At 36.6% G+C, this 18,141-nt stretch overlaps 1 protein-coding gene across 2 annotated transcripts in view; it reads right to left on the bottom strand.

Moving 5' to 3' along the window:
* Positions 1 to 13,828: 13,828 nt before the first annotated feature.
* Positions 13,829 to 18,141, bottom strand: part of mys (position-specific antigen beta subunit myospheroid) — a 31,316-nt gene continuing 27,003 nt past the window's right edge. Inside the window, exons 19-21 of one of the 2 annotated variants that reach the window (XM_089240709.1) lie at positions 17,807 to 17,926; positions 17,532 to 17,698; positions 13,829 to 15,308 (exon numbers count right to left, since the gene is read on the bottom strand). In XM_089240709.1, coding sequence (XP_089096835.1) covers positions 15,240 to 15,308; positions 17,532 to 17,698; positions 17,807 to 17,926 — 356 coding nt within the window. In that variant the 3' untranslated portion in view covers positions 13,829 to 15,239. The remainder of the gene's footprint in view (positions 15,309 to 17,531; positions 17,699 to 17,806; positions 17,927 to 18,141) is intronic. The other variant, XM_089240710.1, reaches the window with a different exon arrangement.

Here is an 18,141-nt window from a genome sequence, read left to right as displayed (position 1 = left end):
AGATGTACAGAGCAGTAGGGCCACGGGAACCATATTCTATCTATCTCGAGATGCTCATAGCAGAACCACGAGAAACATGCTCTATCTCGAGATGCCCATAGCAGAACCACGAGAAACATGCTCTATCTCGAGATGCTCATGGCAGAACCACGAGAAACATGCTCTATCTCGAGATATTCATAGTAGAAGAGCCACGGGAACCATACCGTATCTATCACGAGATGTACATATCAGGAGCACCTCGAGAACCTTTTTCTATCGCGAGATGTACATATCAGGAGCACCTCGAGAACCATACTCTATCTAGATGTATATAGCACAAGGATCACGCGGGAACCATATTCTATCTATCGTTAGATGTACATATTAGAAGGACCACGGCAACCATACTCTATCTATCGTGATATGTACATAGAAAGGCCACGGAAATCATACCGTATCTATCTCGAGCTATACATTTCAGATGGACTACGTTAAGCATACTTTATTGCGAGATGTTCGTATCAGAAAGTCCACAGGAACCATACTCTACCGCGAGATTTTTACGCGATTAATTGGTATGAAAAATGATCGCTTCGTGAAACACGTCGTACAGTGAGATCGCGTAAAGCGAAGGATACCCATAACACAAAAACGGGATATGGGCAGGGCCGTCTTAAGAGCATCATGGGCCCCCGGGCCAAATGATTTTTCTGAGGCCCTACCAGGCAAATTTTCAAAAATCTCAAACAGATCCCATTTTGTGAGGCCCCCAGGCCGTGCCCGGGTGGGCCCATGCCTTAAGACGGCACTGGATATGGGAACAAAATTTCTCGTAAGTGAAGGACCGGAATCCGTGTCAGAATAAAGATCGATTTGAAGTGCTTCTCGGTAATTAAAAAGAGGGGTGGTAGAGAAGAGACAGAGAATCGGAATAGATGATGATGCGAACTTCGAATGTAGTTATGGGGGGCGGAGTGTCAATAGAGAGAAGTGTAATGAGAGCGCATGAAATAATGCTAAGCGACTTTAAGTTGTTGGTGTCAGACTTGCGGTAATAAGGTGCTTACTGAGCTGCAAGCCATCACTTCTGAGGGTTGGGTAATGTCTGCCGCAAACAAGAACGAAAGTGATTCCGCTCATGCACGCATACGAACGCCAGTGGCTGTGCTGGTAAGGAAAGCGGCTGTTCAAGGCATAACGGAAAGGGCTGTCTAAGCCCTTCGAAGCAGAATGCAAATCCGAGCCGAAATGGCTGCCCAAGCCCTTCAAAGCAGGACGAAAGCGGCTGTCTAAGCGCTTCAAATCGGAACGATAATTGAAACGGCTGTCCAAGCCGTTGAAACCAGAACGAAAGAGCAGCTCTTTCTAGCTTGTACTTTGGGAACCACTGCATTAACTCATTAAATTTGTTTCGATTACAGAGAAAAGATTATATTGAGTAGATTGGCTTCTCGCGCGCTGAATTTCGGGTGATACTTCATAATTAAACATCGTGATGATTTTGTTTTGGTATCTTTTGTGGTATTTTAATATTTTTCCATATATTTCATCTATAAATAAAATTGATTGCGTGCGAGTGTGTGTGTGTGTTTTCTTTATACAAGTCTGCAATTTTAGACCGATCGTCGCCAACTACAGCATATATATCAAACAGGACCCGAATTTCAACCAGATCTCATTTTGTGAGGCCTCCTTCTTGGCTTGAGGACTCTGGGCCTTGCCCGGGTCGGCCCCATGCCTTAAGACAGCACTGAATGCAACAATAGTTCTTGGGCCTCAACAATGGCTTTTCGAATGTTAAACTTTGGTTCCTTAACAATGCGTTCAAGACACGTTATCTCCTTTACCATGGTTTGACATTTCAATACTCACAATATCGAGAAAACCCGGGCAGCGCCGGATATTATAGCTAGTTTTCTATACTTCTCAAGAAGTCTTAGAGCGCAGACCTTTTACACGATACTCACATAAAGTGAAAATTCTAGCATCTGGTTATTTTTCACTTCAAAATGTGGAGAAAGGTGGTAGCACCATTATAACACGAAACAAACATAACTCTGACAACATAAATTCGTTAGGGCTGCACATATGCACGACACGTTTCTACCTATAACCAAGTCGTTCGAAACTCCCTAAAAGGAATGTTTACGGGCTGCATGTACGGTCAAGTAGTAGAAGGCAATAAACTTCATATTAGGTGCATGACGGCACATTCCGACGTGTACCAATTCATTAAAAGTTCCTCAGAGGAATATACACGAGGTGCGTATCCCTGCCCATGTCGCTCATTTTGGTTAAACCACACTTACGAGTTGAATGGTAAAATTATTCCGAATTCGTTAGGCTCACCGATTCGGGAAATTCTGAAATGACGAACGGTGGCTTAGGTTTCCCCTGAACACCGTTTCCACTGCGGTTAAAAAACCAAATAAAACGTTCGGTTTCCTTCTTATAAAAAAGTTCTCTACGCGTTTTCTCTCTCCTAAGTTCTCTTCTCCTAAAGTCATTCTTCCGCTTTTCCGTGGCCTAGTTTGACTTGGCCCAGAGCAGTGTTTCTCAACCTATAGGAGAGTACGGACCACGTCATTGGTTTTAAAACGTGTCGCGGGCCACTTAAGTGATCTGCGAATGTCCTGCGGACCACTATGATGGTCTGGAACTGTGTTAGTAACTGGAACGTTAGTCAGTCTGGAACTGAGTAACTTGAGTGATGTGGAACTGCACCGCAGGCATCTTCAATGCTCTGGAATTGTGCCGCATGCCACTTAAGAGATCTGTAAGTGTCCCACAGGTTACTCGAGTGATCTGTGAACTGTGCCGTCATTTTAGTGGCACGCAACACGTTTCAAAATCACTGAAGTCATGTGGAAGTGTTCCGCGTGTAACGAGTGATGTGGAAATGCTGCGTGCACCACTTAATTACCCTGGAACGGTGCCACACGTCACTTAAGTGATCAATAAATGCGCCGCGGGTCACTTAAACGGCCCATGGTGCAGTTATACAGCACTCAAGTGTTCTGGAGCTGCGTCAGATGTCACTCAATATGTCACGGGTCACTCAAGTGATCTGTAAATGTGTGCCTGCCGCCTAGTTCATTTTTACAAAATTAGGTTCTTCGAGGTCACGGGCCACTTCAGATGACTCCGAGAGTCACATTTGGTTCGAGCATATGTGGCCTAGAGTATGCCGCAGGCCGGAATCACACTATAAACGTTTTAAAAAAAAAAGTCATTTTTATAAAACTTGGAAAATGAAACCGATAAGCGTATCGGTTACATTGGAGCGATTGTAACCGTAATTATTTGAGTTTTTTCACACAAGTTTTGCAAAAGATATTTTATCAAACTTTCATAGTGTAATCCCGGCATTGCGGTTTTTGAGACTACAGACATACAGAAAGATATAGACTTATAGCAACTCGGGATCTTGTTCGTTCTCAGACCTATTAGAATTTCCCCAAAAGTATAAGCAAGACCTTTTATAAAAGATTATTTTGCTTCTTGTCGATAAGAAATGAATTGACTGAGTTCAAAAACTCAGTAAGCCAAATCAAATTCGAATTGATTTTCGATGAGATATTTCATCTCAAGTTCAAAGAAAGAGTTTTCTTTCAAAATATCTTATAAAGAAGTTCAATTTCTCGGTGACATATACTCTTCCCTAACGTAGAGCAGTGCATTAGAGAAAATAATCTGATTCTGTAATAAAGTAAATTTACGAAAAAGACATCTTTTATTCACTCGATTCAATTTCAAATTTATTTCGATCATAAATGTATCTAATAAATAATGTCCAATACACATAAATATATATTTTTTCCTCTTAGATGAAAATTTGAAATATAACTCAATTCACCACTTAAAATCATTCCATCCAAGTAATAGATTCGAAATTACATTTTAAATCTTGACATTAGTTATTGAAGAATAACTACGTAAGAAATGGGATATTTATATTTTTCTTTTGGATGTGAGTGGATTATGTAATACAGTCGAGCCCTTAATTTCTATAATGAATTTTATGTAAATAATTTTCTTTGATTTAACGAATTTCTTTGAAGTTAATTTGTGCATATAGGTGTTCTCATGTCAACGCCGATTGAAAGTTTTTCTTCGATTTAGCGGACCATAATGTCAGTCTCACTCGGTTCGTTAAATCGGGGTCTCGATTTTACATTTTCCTGTTGTGTATCGTCTTTTTTTTTTTTTCTTTAGTAGTAATGAGTAAATTTATTTACAGTGCGTCCCATAAGTTTGTAAATAGTTTAAAAATTCATAAAAATTGAAGAAAGTGGCATATTTGATTGCTGATTGTGAAAAAGTTATTCTCACGAAAGGGAAATTTTTTTTCGTACAGAAAAAACAAATTTAGTTCAAATTTTCGTCGATAGATCGCAGAACCTTGAGTTTCTTCGATCTCCTGTGAGTTCGAAACGTTCGTAAAACTTCAGCCGGCTGGGATAAAACAACTTCACCTATAAGTCGATAGCCTATATAGTCTTCACTTATATAGTCTTCATCCACCAATGTCGATATCACAATGAAAACCCTATTTTAGCGGCAGTAGCAAGAAAATTAGCCCATGTAGTAGTGAATTTGTGCAGTGTTTGGTGGTCCTAGGTTTGATTCCCGGAAGAAAGAAGGACACTTGGACGCTCGAGTGGTGTGGTGGTAAGAGAGATATCATACCTCATTACCTCTACCACCGTGAAAGTAACCGTCAGGTCCATCCCAGAGAAGAATATAGATAACAAGAATTTTCCCTAATGAGATTGAGGTGACCACCGATAGATGGCACCTTCATTTCAAACCCAACTCGCTAACGGTAATTAATTGCTTTTAGCGATATGACCGGAGTTGTGTGTGGTGAAGCAGTGGTAGCAGGAAAATTCAGAAATAAGCTCTTAATTTTACACCCTGCATTTCATAGGACTATGTGATTTGCGTATTTCCAGTGATTTGTTTTCGTGAAGCGCCTTCTATCGACTAAAATTTAAATTTTTGTTTTTCTTGTACCAAGAAACAATCCCCCTTCGTGATAGTGATCTTTTCGGCAAACCGCATTCAAATTTTCTCTTATATGAATTATTTAATTATTTAAGAATTCATGGGAGAACCTGTAGATTCGTCTGTATTTGAATTATGTCAAATTTAGAATATTTTCAAAAGAGAAATGCTACTTTTAACGATTTTGTTTTTCAAACTTTTGACATCGTACAAACTCCTTTGACTTTATTAGCTTACGGAGCTGCTTTTAACGCATGAGGGGGGCAATTCCCCCGTATCTCCAACCATGTTACTTCCTCAGCTAATACAGTGGACCAGTGTTTCTTCAACTTTTTTTCATCCCTGCCCCCCCCCCCTTTGAATCATATATTTCCTTCTCGTGGCCCCTTTTCTTATCCAGGACCCTTCCATGCCCCTCCCCCCATCAAGGAGAAAGACCCCCTCCTATATACTTATCGAACTAGGATTTTTTTTTTGAGTGAATTCATAGAACAAAATTTTTTTCAGTAAAATCAATAACTGATTCAGTGAGTTTTTGTGTGTGAGTGTGGGGGGAGGGGGGTGAAGGTCTATGGTGTTAATGCGAGTCTATGCAGTACCGTCTCAGCTTCATCGGTCCTTGGGCAAAATGATTTTGTTTGGGGTCTTCCGTATTTAGCTGGAAGTAAAAGCCTAAATATTTATTTAATCTCGCGAATCATGGTACCAGACCACATCATGTTAACCTCCCCTATTGGTATGAGGGTCAGGACTATGATTGGGTGTTCCCCCCCCCCCCACGTTGAGATGGCTCTGATTCTATGCATGGCCATTTAGCACCATCTCGGGAGCAAACCTTCAACATGTCAGCATCAGTAGTACACGGAACTGGCACAACTCTGACAACAAATATACCTTAGAAGTCACGCATAGACTTAGAAAAAACACACATTCTGCATGTACCGATTCATCAGAAATTCTGCAAAGGAATGTGTATGCAGTGCATGAAAAGTTGTATATTAACCCTGCCCTTCTCTACCTGGCTGGGAGTGTACCATATATGTACCTTTCTTTTCTTTCTTTCAAACCGAGCACAACCCAGGTCTATCGCCATGGGCAATTTACTGCCTAGTTAGTAGTGCCGGAAGTGTATATAAGTGCGTTTACCTAACAGTCTGAGTGCTTATCTAGAGTGGCGCCTGATTTTTCAGTCCTGCCATCCAGGCCCGTAGCCAGAAATTTCGTTCTCTGAGGGGACCACTTTCATTTCGGACGGGGGTCAAAGTGATAGAACAATAAATTTTGCCATCTTTTTCCGGTCATTTTCTTCCATTTCGGGAAGAAATGGTCCAAGCCCCCCCCCCCTCCCTTACGACGGCCCTGCTGCCATCTACATTTCAGAAGTGAAGTGTAATGATTGAATATTTGTACTGTTTGTATCCTGTTACTCCCTTTTTAACGGGAAAATCGGCAGTACCCAAGTACCTCCAACAGATACCCTTTACGTTAGAGGTTCCGTAAGGAATATTAACGTGGGTATCTGTCTGGTAGTTCAAGTTCAAGTACCCAAGTACCAATTAACATACTTATTCTCGAAAAACAGTATCAGATATTATCATAGGACCTCCTCGAGGTTCCCAGGATGTGTTCGGGTGATTACCATTTATTTAAATTGCCCTGGTCTTATGGGTAGCTCTGCTTCTCATTCTGACAGTAATCACTTTTACCCACCATGAATCACTTAAAAGCTTCTACGTCTGATTCCCCGCCCCCCCCCCCAGCTCTTTGTGTAGCCTGTCATGGCTCCTCTTAAACTCGACTTTTATCTGTGGGACCTTGCAATATCTCAGGGCCATAAGGGGGGAGGGGGATATAGCCCCAGGTTAAAAACACTGCTGTAGACCAGTATTTGACAAAGTGAGCAATATCGCCCTCTGGTGGGGGGGGGGGGTCCATGAAATGGTCCAAGAGGGCGATAGCTGCTATGGGTCTAGTATAGGATACTATAGGTGGGCTTGATTAGGCGGCGTGGGAGAGGGGGGGTGAGGCGATGAGAAATAAAAAATCTTACGGAAAGGGCGACATTGGAACAAAACGTTCGGGAAAACCATACGGTATGCTGATTTATCCTCATAAGTCAGCATAGGTCAGTACATATTTCTCTGTACTAATCAACCAAACAGTTCTTATTTCATTATATTCACCAATATAGCTACGATTTCAGCAATTTACCTGGGATTATGTTTGAATTTGAAAAATATGCATTTTTCGCAAAAATCTTTGAGTTAGCGTAATTCCGGGGGTTACTGTATTAACTAGAAATTTCTCTAGAAAATTCTTTGTCCCGTCTTTCTTCCCCCCCCCCCCCAGAAAACCCTTCGTGCTTCGGAAAAGTCTAAATAATAACTGTTTTCGACCACTCCTCTCGGGGGGGGGGGGGATATTTAGCTGATAGGAAATTCAGCTGGCACCAAAAAAAAATTTTTTTTCTCAATTCGTCGAGCCCGGATGGCTGCATTTTGAATACATCAAAAAAAAACAAGAGACCATAATTTGCAAAAATGATGATGTATTTCCATTCTGGGAGTCCCGTTCTCTGCGGAAACAATAAAAGCCACGACACATCCGGCAGATATACATAGTATGCTCCACTTCGTCCTCGCACACATAATACGACTTTCAATCAAGACTAATATACATACACACATAAAAAATATATAATAAAAACTTCTATTAAAAATCCGCTTTATCTGCTACGCAGTTTTTGATGGAAGAGAAGAGTCAACATAATATCCGTCCACCGAATGTTTGTTGGAAAGCAGCAGCAACTGCAGCAGTGACAAAGATAATTTAATATCGCCTTGAATAACAGCAACAAAAAGCACGTAATATACAGGAGATGACTCGCTGGAAATTGGCCTGTCAAAAAGTTACTCGGGATGAAGAGGAAAATTAGGACCAAGCTCTGTTCCCCCCCCCCCCCTACCCGAAAGTGGGACAATCATATCTTGAATAAGACAGACCTCTGATGTAGACCTCGTCTTCGACACCAATTGCTCTAGAAGTCAGTTAGGGTATATAGTACTTACGAGATGAGGATGGAAAGTAATTGATTCGGAGACGTGAGGCGACAATCAAGACGAGATTCGGCAATAGTTATTGTTCAAGGAGGAGTAAAGACGTTATGGAAGGTGATGCGTGTTCTTGATGTTTTCGGATGGATGTCTCAATTTTCGGCCGGAATCACATCTAATCCAATTTTCCAGAACTCGTGTCTATCAAGATTGCATCATATTATACTCGAGATGGCACGAGATACTGAAATTATCGAGTCGAATCAACTCATTGCTTTATAAGGAGAAAATGATCCATGAGATTTCATGAGGGAAGTTTTTTTTCGGGTCGGTTTTTGCGGAGAAAAAAAAAATTCAACCCGAGTTCCACTAATAGCCCCCCTTCTAAAGCAGAGTGCTTTGCATTGTTTTGCAACGAGCTCTTGGCTCACTGGAAGTGTTCTGCGGTAAAAATTCCCATAAGTGTTTTCTACACTTTTCTTAAAATTCTTCCAGACTGTTCTGCTACGTACATAACAGATTTCGGCATATGCTGCTTAGGGGACCCCCCCCCCCTTACCGCCCATGGCAGAGATTTACTACATAATTCTGACCCGCAAAGTGTTTTACACCCGGCCCATCTTTGTAGCATCATGGGAGTCCCTTACCAGTTAAACACAATTAACGCTAATTGCTATGCAGTCATCTCAGGCTCATCATACATCAAAAGGCCCCAGGGCAGTGCCCCTAGGTCGAGTCCATGCATTAACCCTTTGAGCCTAGCAGCAGAAATCACTACAGCCCCGCCCCCTCAAAATGTCTCATCTCTTTTGATGAAATAGGCTTTCTTCCGATATTCAGCAGGTGCAAACTAAGGGCTATAAGAGTATCTCATCGAGAAATCAGCTTTACTAATTATCGGGGCTTGCTAATGCAAAATAAGTAGACAAGATATCTCCTCGTCAATGCCCTTTAAGGGTTAAGACCACCCTGCTTCAAAAACGTGTTTCTAAAAAAAAAGTATCAATCCCCACAACGTGATAGGTACTCCAGTTGGCGACGGTAGCCAGCAGGTCTCAACCACGGTCGACTCGACACAAGGCCAACAAAACTAGATTATTGTCAGGCTAAAATATAAAAATTAAACTAGATTAACTATCACGCGATTTTTTTTTTTTTTGTCCTCCGACTTAGGGAATATAAATGTATCCCCTACGCTCATCCACAGCGCGTCAGCTGAAATGTCATGTCACCAAACACAATCGAGTTGGCCATGCCCCAGGTTGCGGAAGGATCGTCACTTGATCTCTAGCTTCGTTGGCCTTGAATTGAGTCGGTCGTAGTGACGGAGTTGCGAACCCGAGTTCAAACCCCACTAGTGGTACTGTCGGTTATCGGCTGAAGTTGGTTTTCTATGGTTCCCAACATCAGAGCGCGAATGCGAGCCGATTACCCCGTTAAAAAGCCTCGCTACAAAGAGACTTTTATTGAAAAACCAGCAACAGACCTACAATTCTACAAGCATTCAATCATTAAACTTCGCTGATAGTTCGAATAGAGATGTCAGTACTAAAAAATTCACGGACAGCATTGGATACTCACTAAAACTGTAAGGTACACACACTTACACTTCCGGTACAATTATTCATTTGGTAGTAAAGGAGATAGGACCATGGCTGTGCTCGGTTTGAAAGAAAGGAAAGCAGGTATGAACATATTGTACACAATTGCCTTCTCGACTATGCAGTAGCCATTGTTACGATGTAAAAACATTATTTCTATCCCTTAAAGTGTCTGCCGAATGAATGGCAGGAAGAGGGTTTAATTATTTTTCACTAACATTTACATCTTATATAGAAACACAATTTTATTCTCTAAAATATCTCTAAATTTTGGGGATCGACTTTTGCACGAGTTTTAAAATGAGCTCCTCGAGATACCAGACTGACTCATTCAGTCTTTGAGTAACAGTGTAACGCCAGTATTATTGCTATAACCAATTGCTGTTCCCATCCTATTATTTATCAACGATTAAATGTCACTTAAATTGGCAAAACTAGTTTTTTTTTTAATTCAAAAATCAAGGATGATTAATATGCTTCTCCTCTATAGGATGCCCTGCAATCGGTTATAGCGATAATATTGAAGTCAAACATTTGGTTAAGAAGGCAAATGAATCAGCCTGATATTTCAAGGAGATCTAGAGAGCAGTAAAAAAACATGAAAGATCGTGATAGACGTCAATCTTAAGTGTGTACACTAATATTATCTCATAAGCGCTTAAAACAAATATAATTATATTAGTATTGAACAATAACAAATACTAAGTAAACAAGCAATTCACTGATTCTTCTTTTTTATTATTATCTCCTCACAAAAAAAAAATTGCTGGCAACCAGCACAACCATTGTTTGAAAAAGCAATCATTTCTCAAAAAGAACAATTATGGCACATGAAAGATTAAAGAAAGTGTAGTTATGAACTTCATAATAGATAAACTGGATAAAAATAAAAGAAATGTTACAGAGTTATACTCGAGAAACAGAAGAGAAAAAAAAAATGCACGTTAACAGAGGGAAAAATAATTTACACTAACATATACTGGTCTGATATAATGAAACCAGAAACGATATAATACAATACAATGAGAATTTCCTTCTAAAAAAACTATACACAAATTACTAGATAACCAACAATATTCACTCCTCTCTGTATTTCCAGTAACGTAAATAGGCAACAAATATTAGCTACCACACACAAAACATCAAAATAAAATAAAATCACACTAATACACACACACAAACACATTAATGTATTTGACATAGAAACTGCTGAACTGAATAAATGTCAAAATTAACATAAATTTCTTATTTAATTCATATGTAACTACATAATTGCCTTTTGTCAAAAATATTCTCACTTTATATTCTTAACAAATTCATAATAATGTATTTAGAATCTCGCAAAAATTGTTTTGATGTAAATATCTCATTTTGATACATAACTATTAGCAAAATCTCCTAAATTCATTTGGTTATTAGTTTACGAATACACGATTGGATAGACCACTGAATAAGAAATCTTATGAAAATTTCATGTTAGTCTTTATTTAAACTGTGTTTATAACAGTGACTTGATTATATGCTCAAATAATATTCAGTTGAACCTTATCAAGACAACGGTGTGTTGGGTAGTAATCAAATTGCTATTTTGTCGTTTAATGCAAAATTAACTCTTTCAATATATCATCTACTTACAAGGTAGTCTTTCAATATATCATCTGTAACAAGGATCAGCTGTATGAACAATTTCCAATATTTTTTCTTTTTTGAATTTCGATGGATTTGAAGCAATACACTCAAGAGCTATTTAATTAGAGACTGCTGGTGTTATACAAAAGGGGACCCGTGGCCAACCTCTGAATATCACAAACATGACCTAGACGGCACATGGGCAATAGATGAAGCAGCCACAGTTGAATAACATTAGGGGCAAAACAAAGATCTAAGTGCAGTTGATCATGAGTAGCCTGACAAATGGGCCACTCCATCTCACAAATCATGCAGGCACTGGGATTTTTACATGCCTTGGTGTCAAGGGTCTATCATTCCCCCCGTATGTCGCAAAACAATCACTGCCATTGCAGAACAATCAGGAAGAATTTTAAGAAAAAGTGTAAAAACCCTATTACAGGGATTTTTACAGCAGAACATTTCCACTCACCCAAGGGCTCGTTGCAGACCATTCCGCTTTAGGACTATCATGAGTATACATCGATTCCAGTATAAGAATGTCTGCCAGGAACTACAGCATGTGGGTGAGTAGGGTCAATGTCGGGTAGCTCAAATGGTAACTGTGGATAAACAACCCACATTACAACTCAAATGGTAGCAAAACCATCTAGAGCAATCTCCTCATTGGTTTTGTTCCATGAGAATACTGCTACTGACTACACGTCACAAGGCATAATGATTAGCCTAGGCACAGGTATCTCTAATTTCCATCACTCTTGAGCACATTTTCAATTTAATGATTAAGAATGAAAATATATTAGAGCACATATATACAAGTACTCATGTATATAAGTATTTATAAAAACTTAAATACATATGTGTACATATTCTAGTTGACACTAACATGTGAATGTTAACAAATTCATTCATTTTTGACACCACAGTGCTAGGGTTGAAATCAGGTACTCTTAAGATCTGCTTCTCATTCATCTATCTGGCTAAATTTTGACAACAAAAGCTATCTATAAATATCAATAAAATCATTTCTATGAGTTTCTAGCCAATTGAAGAACGAACTTATTGGATTGCAGCTGATTCAATAATTGGATTATTAATGATTTCAGTATACAATAATTTTTCTGGAGGCAGTCGTTATCTTAGAAAACTTTTTGGTCCAATCCAACCATGGAGGAGACTGTTACTTATACTCGATTGGATCAGTCTGAATTGGGTTGGTCATTTCAACGTTGGAATACTTTTATCAACAAAAAATAATACATGCAAAATATAGAATTTAATGAATTTTGTCAAGGTTCATAACTATATATAGTGGCATTTTCTGAAAACAAAATAGTAAAAAAAAAATTAAATGCACATGCACAGAACTGAAATCAATGCTAAATTATTTTTTTTTTTAACTGCACAGACTTGCGACATTTTTGAGAAATCCCCCATTGAACAGGACAAGTTTTGTGTGTACACATGCACAGAAGAATTTTCGGCAATGCATGAGCACAAGTTGAAGGGAAACATGAATTATAATATAGGCCACATACAGTATAAACTTGAATGAACCAGGGCCAATACTCCAAGTCTACATGGGGAGATCCACTTTACTAATGAGATCCTTACTTAACAACCCTTGAAAATATGAAAAATAGAAATCTGGGCTGATCACAGGTAAATTTATTTATAAACAGTAAAAAATGAAACTGGTAAATGGGAAATTTGTGAAAAAATATTTTTAAATAATGTTTAACTGGATGCTTTATTATTTTTGCACGTATGCTAGTGAAATATATAGCCTATGTGACTGGTCCATCTTGGCCTAAGAATGTACATCAATCGATAGAAAACCTTGATTGAGAAGTTAGCAAGGCACTACTGCACGAGTATTTTCATTTTAAAAAATTTTAAATAATCTCTATTATAACTGACTTACTGCACTTGGAGCTGACTATAGAAAAATCACAAAAATAAAAATGACTCCCGCCACTGCCCCCACAACTTAGCTGAATTCATTCAAATATATTTTTATACAATAAAATTTAAAAAAAAAAAGAAAAAGAGAAATAAAAATTCAGAATGTGGTATAGCTCTGATAACAATCATTTGTTTTTAAAAACATGTTCATTCACCAAACCAAATAATAAAATTAATAATTAAAAAAAACCATAGCCTCTGAACATCACTCTAAAATTCTTATAGACTTGTATAACAAGTAGACACGACCAGTGAAAAACTTAGAACATATCATAAAAATAAATGGAATCCAACCACATGAAATGGTCGTCCCTAAGAAATATCTTCAAGAAATTAGCATTACCTTAGTTGCAGTTTATGATAAAATATTTCAGCTGCACACCATATATGCATTAAACATTAGCATGTTCTTATTACTGAATCTAATTCATGTATATCTATAAAGTATGTGAATTAGGAAAGCTATCATGCTTCATTATTATGTTTCATATGAAAAACAATATGAAGCATACATAAATGAATTATTTTTTGATAATGCCCACAAAAATCTGTAACAGCAAAAATAAACAAAATTTAATTATTTTTTTAACGTAATGTAAATGCTGCATTTTCATATCAAAAATATATCTTTTTTATACAACAGATTCATCTGAAGCATTGTCTTATCAAATATTCAATAAGAAATATTACCAACGCCAGTGTGCAGTTATTCCCAGCATTAGAATAATATGGATACTGGATTAGATAATTTTAAAGAAAATGCTACAATATCAATTTTAAGGTATAGGAACTTCATGGGGGAAAAAAGTACATCGTACCAAAAAATTTACAATTATATAAAATCAGACATTCAAAACATATTTTCTGACCAAGTGTATATGAAACAAGCATTAAAATTATTTATTACAATGCTTCTAAATTATTTTTACATTACTTCAAATATGCCCTCGTACTGAATGGCTGTTTGAAATATCAGTCAAGCCAATGCCAACACAAATTTACAACTACTATTTATGAATAAATATAGTAGATTAATTTAATTATCAATATTCAAAAAGTAATAATTTCATACATAAAAAATAAATACAAATGGACAATGCAAAATACATCTAAAAACACTTTGCGTACAATGATCAATGACTAAGCTGAAAAATTCACAGAGGCACATATTTAGGCATAATTTTTATCTAGTATAGTTAAAATAGTATTTTATACTAAATAGTTTGAAGAAACCAAATATATGCAATAAGTAATAATATAATGCAAATAGCAGATAATGTTGTTCATAAAATTTTAAAACTGTCATCAACTTTTCAATATACAAAGCATTGTATCGACTACAGAAGTAGCTACCAATACTTATAAGAAAGAAAATATTTCTCAGATATCGAATGTAAATTCATTATCAATTATGAGATCTAAGGCAAATTCTTCCTAGAAATATATGCTGCAAATTTGTGTTTACAAATCCATTATACAGATTTGGCAATAATAAAAACTGCCAAAAAATTATGCATAATACATCAAGTAAATCATTTGGTTATGGATGATAAAAAATTTATCATATTTATCAAACACTTGACATAGCTCCTTATAAATGTGCAAACACCAAATGTCAAATGATATAAAAACATTTTCTAAAAAAACACTCACTCACAAAGACATAAGTAAAAACTTGTCAGTGCTGTAAAGGACGGTCTTCACGTGAAAAATTTTAGCTAACAAGCAAACAAACTGTCTAGGAAAAAAAAACCTAGATCAGAAAAAAAGCAGTGTAAATGGCAAACTTCATAGTTGTAAAAGGCACAAAGTTTCTTTTCCTCAATGTGTAAGCAGATATTGAGTCCATACTTTTGTTTTGACAGACTTGTCAAGTAAATTACCTATACACTGAATACTTCTGATGAATTGTTAAAAAAGCCACCTCACCATATAGAAAATGTTACAAGTTTTTTTTTTCTTGAAATGCAATTTAACGCCAAAAAATAAATTTCGGTTTTTATCACTGCTTTCCGCCATACATCGGATTCTTGAAAGTTGATGTGGCTTGCTTGTATATTGGATTTTCACCCTAAAAAAATGAAATAAATAATATTAAAACAACTGCATTTCAATTTGATGATTTAATTCAATTAAAAAAAAAAGCCAAGAGAAAAAAAAATTCAGGAGTCTGAACACAGACTATAAGATAATTTAGTTTTAAGTCGAACGCTTTTCCAGCAAAAAGGTATATTCTTCCCCCCATACACAACACAAAATATAGGGGAATTCTTATTGAGCAGGCGCAATGAATTTGCTAATAATTCAATAGTTGATGCATGCAACGACTAAACATTACGGCATATTAATCTAGCGGAATAGGTATGAATAATTTGTGAATAGCGAAAACAGGTGGCAGCAAATATGTTGCTCAATTCAAGGACACATAAGATCTCAGGTTCCCAGACCTCATAAGCATAATTTCTTTTTGTGGAGGGTTTTTCAGAAAACCCTCCATAAAAAGAATGTACACATTGAACATTGAAGAACTGGAGACACCCTACTTCCCATCTCAGAGAGGTATCAAAGCATTCCCAAAGAATGGGTGAATAGCAGAGTGCACACAAGCAAATCTTACATTCACACATTACAAAATTTGAAGAATAACATTCCTGCTGCTATCAGGACAATCACCCAAAAGAACACTGCAACACATCACTAAGAATATGAAATAATGAGTGGCTTCATGCCTTCAAGAAAACGTCCCACACAATCAACACCTACTCTAATCACAACGAATTGCAATCGAACATACAGTAGACAATTCAATACCAATTATATATCAAGCACATAATTGTACTGTATCTCATGATGTAGCACATTTTGTGGGGCCAGTTCTATATGAATCACCCTGCATCTATGGTGATAGATAAACCTATAGATGGTCTCAACAACATTTCTGATAATAATTTTTACTACAGTGGAAGCTTGCTGCAATGATACATGATATAATGATAAATCCCTCTACAACAATATTTTTTGTCTGATTTGGAAGTTTTTATATGTTAATGTTAAATTGCTGCCTCACGATATGACAATAACCCTCTACAATGGTATTTTTCTTTACCCAAAGAGTATCGGTCAAAAGATCAAGGTTTCACTGTGTTGAAATTTTAAATATAAATTTAAATTAATATAGGTTCATTCAAGAATCCCTGCTTTTATGGAATTCAGGGCTTGGCAAACAAAATAAAAGTTATGCGCCAGCCAAATTTTTAGGAGCTGAGGTTATTTTTTTTTTAACAGTTTTTCCAAGAAATAGAGCTGGAAGTTATTTTTTCAGGCTTTCCTGGGCCTTGGTGATCTTTTCCTAAAGTTAGAGATATATTTACTAAAATTTCAAAAATTTTGCATTGTCCTCAGACACCAAATAGTCATCACACATGAAAAATTTTAGGTGAAACACTGATTCTTTAGTCACCATGATGGACTAGCAGCTTAGATTTGTCACGCCCTAATGGGGGGTATTTAATGTTTGAATCAGTTTTCGACCATAAGCAACATCAATTATTTTCCAGGTGAACCTGTTATTCAGATGAGTGATTAATGTTTCATTGAAAAATAGAATAACTATATTTAATTGACAAATCCAGTGAGAGCAAACTGTGCATTCCAAAAGATCTTTTGGAAACATCACAAAAAGAAGAAACATTGACTTTCTTCCCATAATTCTTGTTCAAAAGATTTTATTAGTCATATCCCAACTTACATCAGTAATTTGTTTCAAGAATAACAATTCAAGTTGAAAAAGATGCAAGTAGAAGTAAAGTTTTCTACTGACAATATTGTTGGAATAATGGGTAAATAAGCTTCAAAATCTAATATCCATAGTTCATATGTATTGTATTTAATAACAACATTATTAATTCTTTCTAAAAAAAGTTGCAAACACGCAAAAAATTACCAATCATGGCTGAAATAATTTTTGGATGAGTGATAAAGTCTAATGCCAATCTGGTGAGTTAAAGTGTCAATAAAAATAAATGTTAAACATGATGCAGGATGACATAAGTCAGGGTATTACTGTATTCAGTTTTCCCTCTGCATATACAGTACTGTTTGCTATGTGTGAATTAAGCATTATCCGTTATATTTCTCTTTTCCTTCATTTTATTTCTTCATTTCTTCCTGAAACACATTTTAATGTGCCTAAAATATTAACACTTTTCAACACATTAAGCCTCTAATTAGGAAATTTAGAAAGATATTGATAAATAAAATAAAAGACAATTAGATAAAACAAAAAGACGCATACCGTGTCCCACCTAGCCATCTGTCTCTCTTTTTCAAACTTCGCAAGTTCACGTCTATCATGAATTGTAGTGAGCAGTTTCCAGATCAACAGCAGTGCAAGACCAATGGCAATTATTCCACCAATGACACCCAATACAATGGCTAATATGTTAACAGGTTCAGGACAGTCTAAGAAGAGTATGCAAGTTGTTACAAACTAAATAATATTCAAACCTATAACTACTTACATAAGACTATTACTTTCTTAAATAAAGTTTAGATTGCTATATCATCTACCTTTTGTTCTTTGGGCATGGACCAATGGCCTGTCTTCTTCATCCAATTTATATTTGAAAGTGAATTGACAATCCTTATCATCTCTGAATACACACAATTTTTCATTTTCTTCTTCAACAACTGTAAAAAATTTAATTCAATAAAAACACATCATTTAGTAAATTTAAAAAAGCTGAATTATTATTATTATTTGAAGTTAGAAAAAATTATTTTACCAGCTGTGAATGAGCTTGTATGAAAAATAACTCTATATGTTTGATATGTAATAAAAATATGCTGGAGACTGAGAATAATGTGATCTTTTTCTTAAAACTTTGTTTTCCATTTACTGTGAG

Source organism: Pholcus phalangioides, unplaced genomic scaffold, assembly GCF_987345545.1.
Source record: "Pholcus phalangioides strain wild (caught in Gottingen) unplaced genomic scaffold, Ppha-v1.0 ptg000013l_1, whole genome shotgun sequence".
Lineage (NCBI taxonomy): Eukaryota > Metazoa > Arthropoda > Arachnida > Araneae > Pholcidae > Pholcus > Pholcus phalangioides.
The sequence above is the reverse complement of the archived record's forward strand: the minus strand, read 5'-3'. Positions and strand labels throughout refer to the sequence as shown.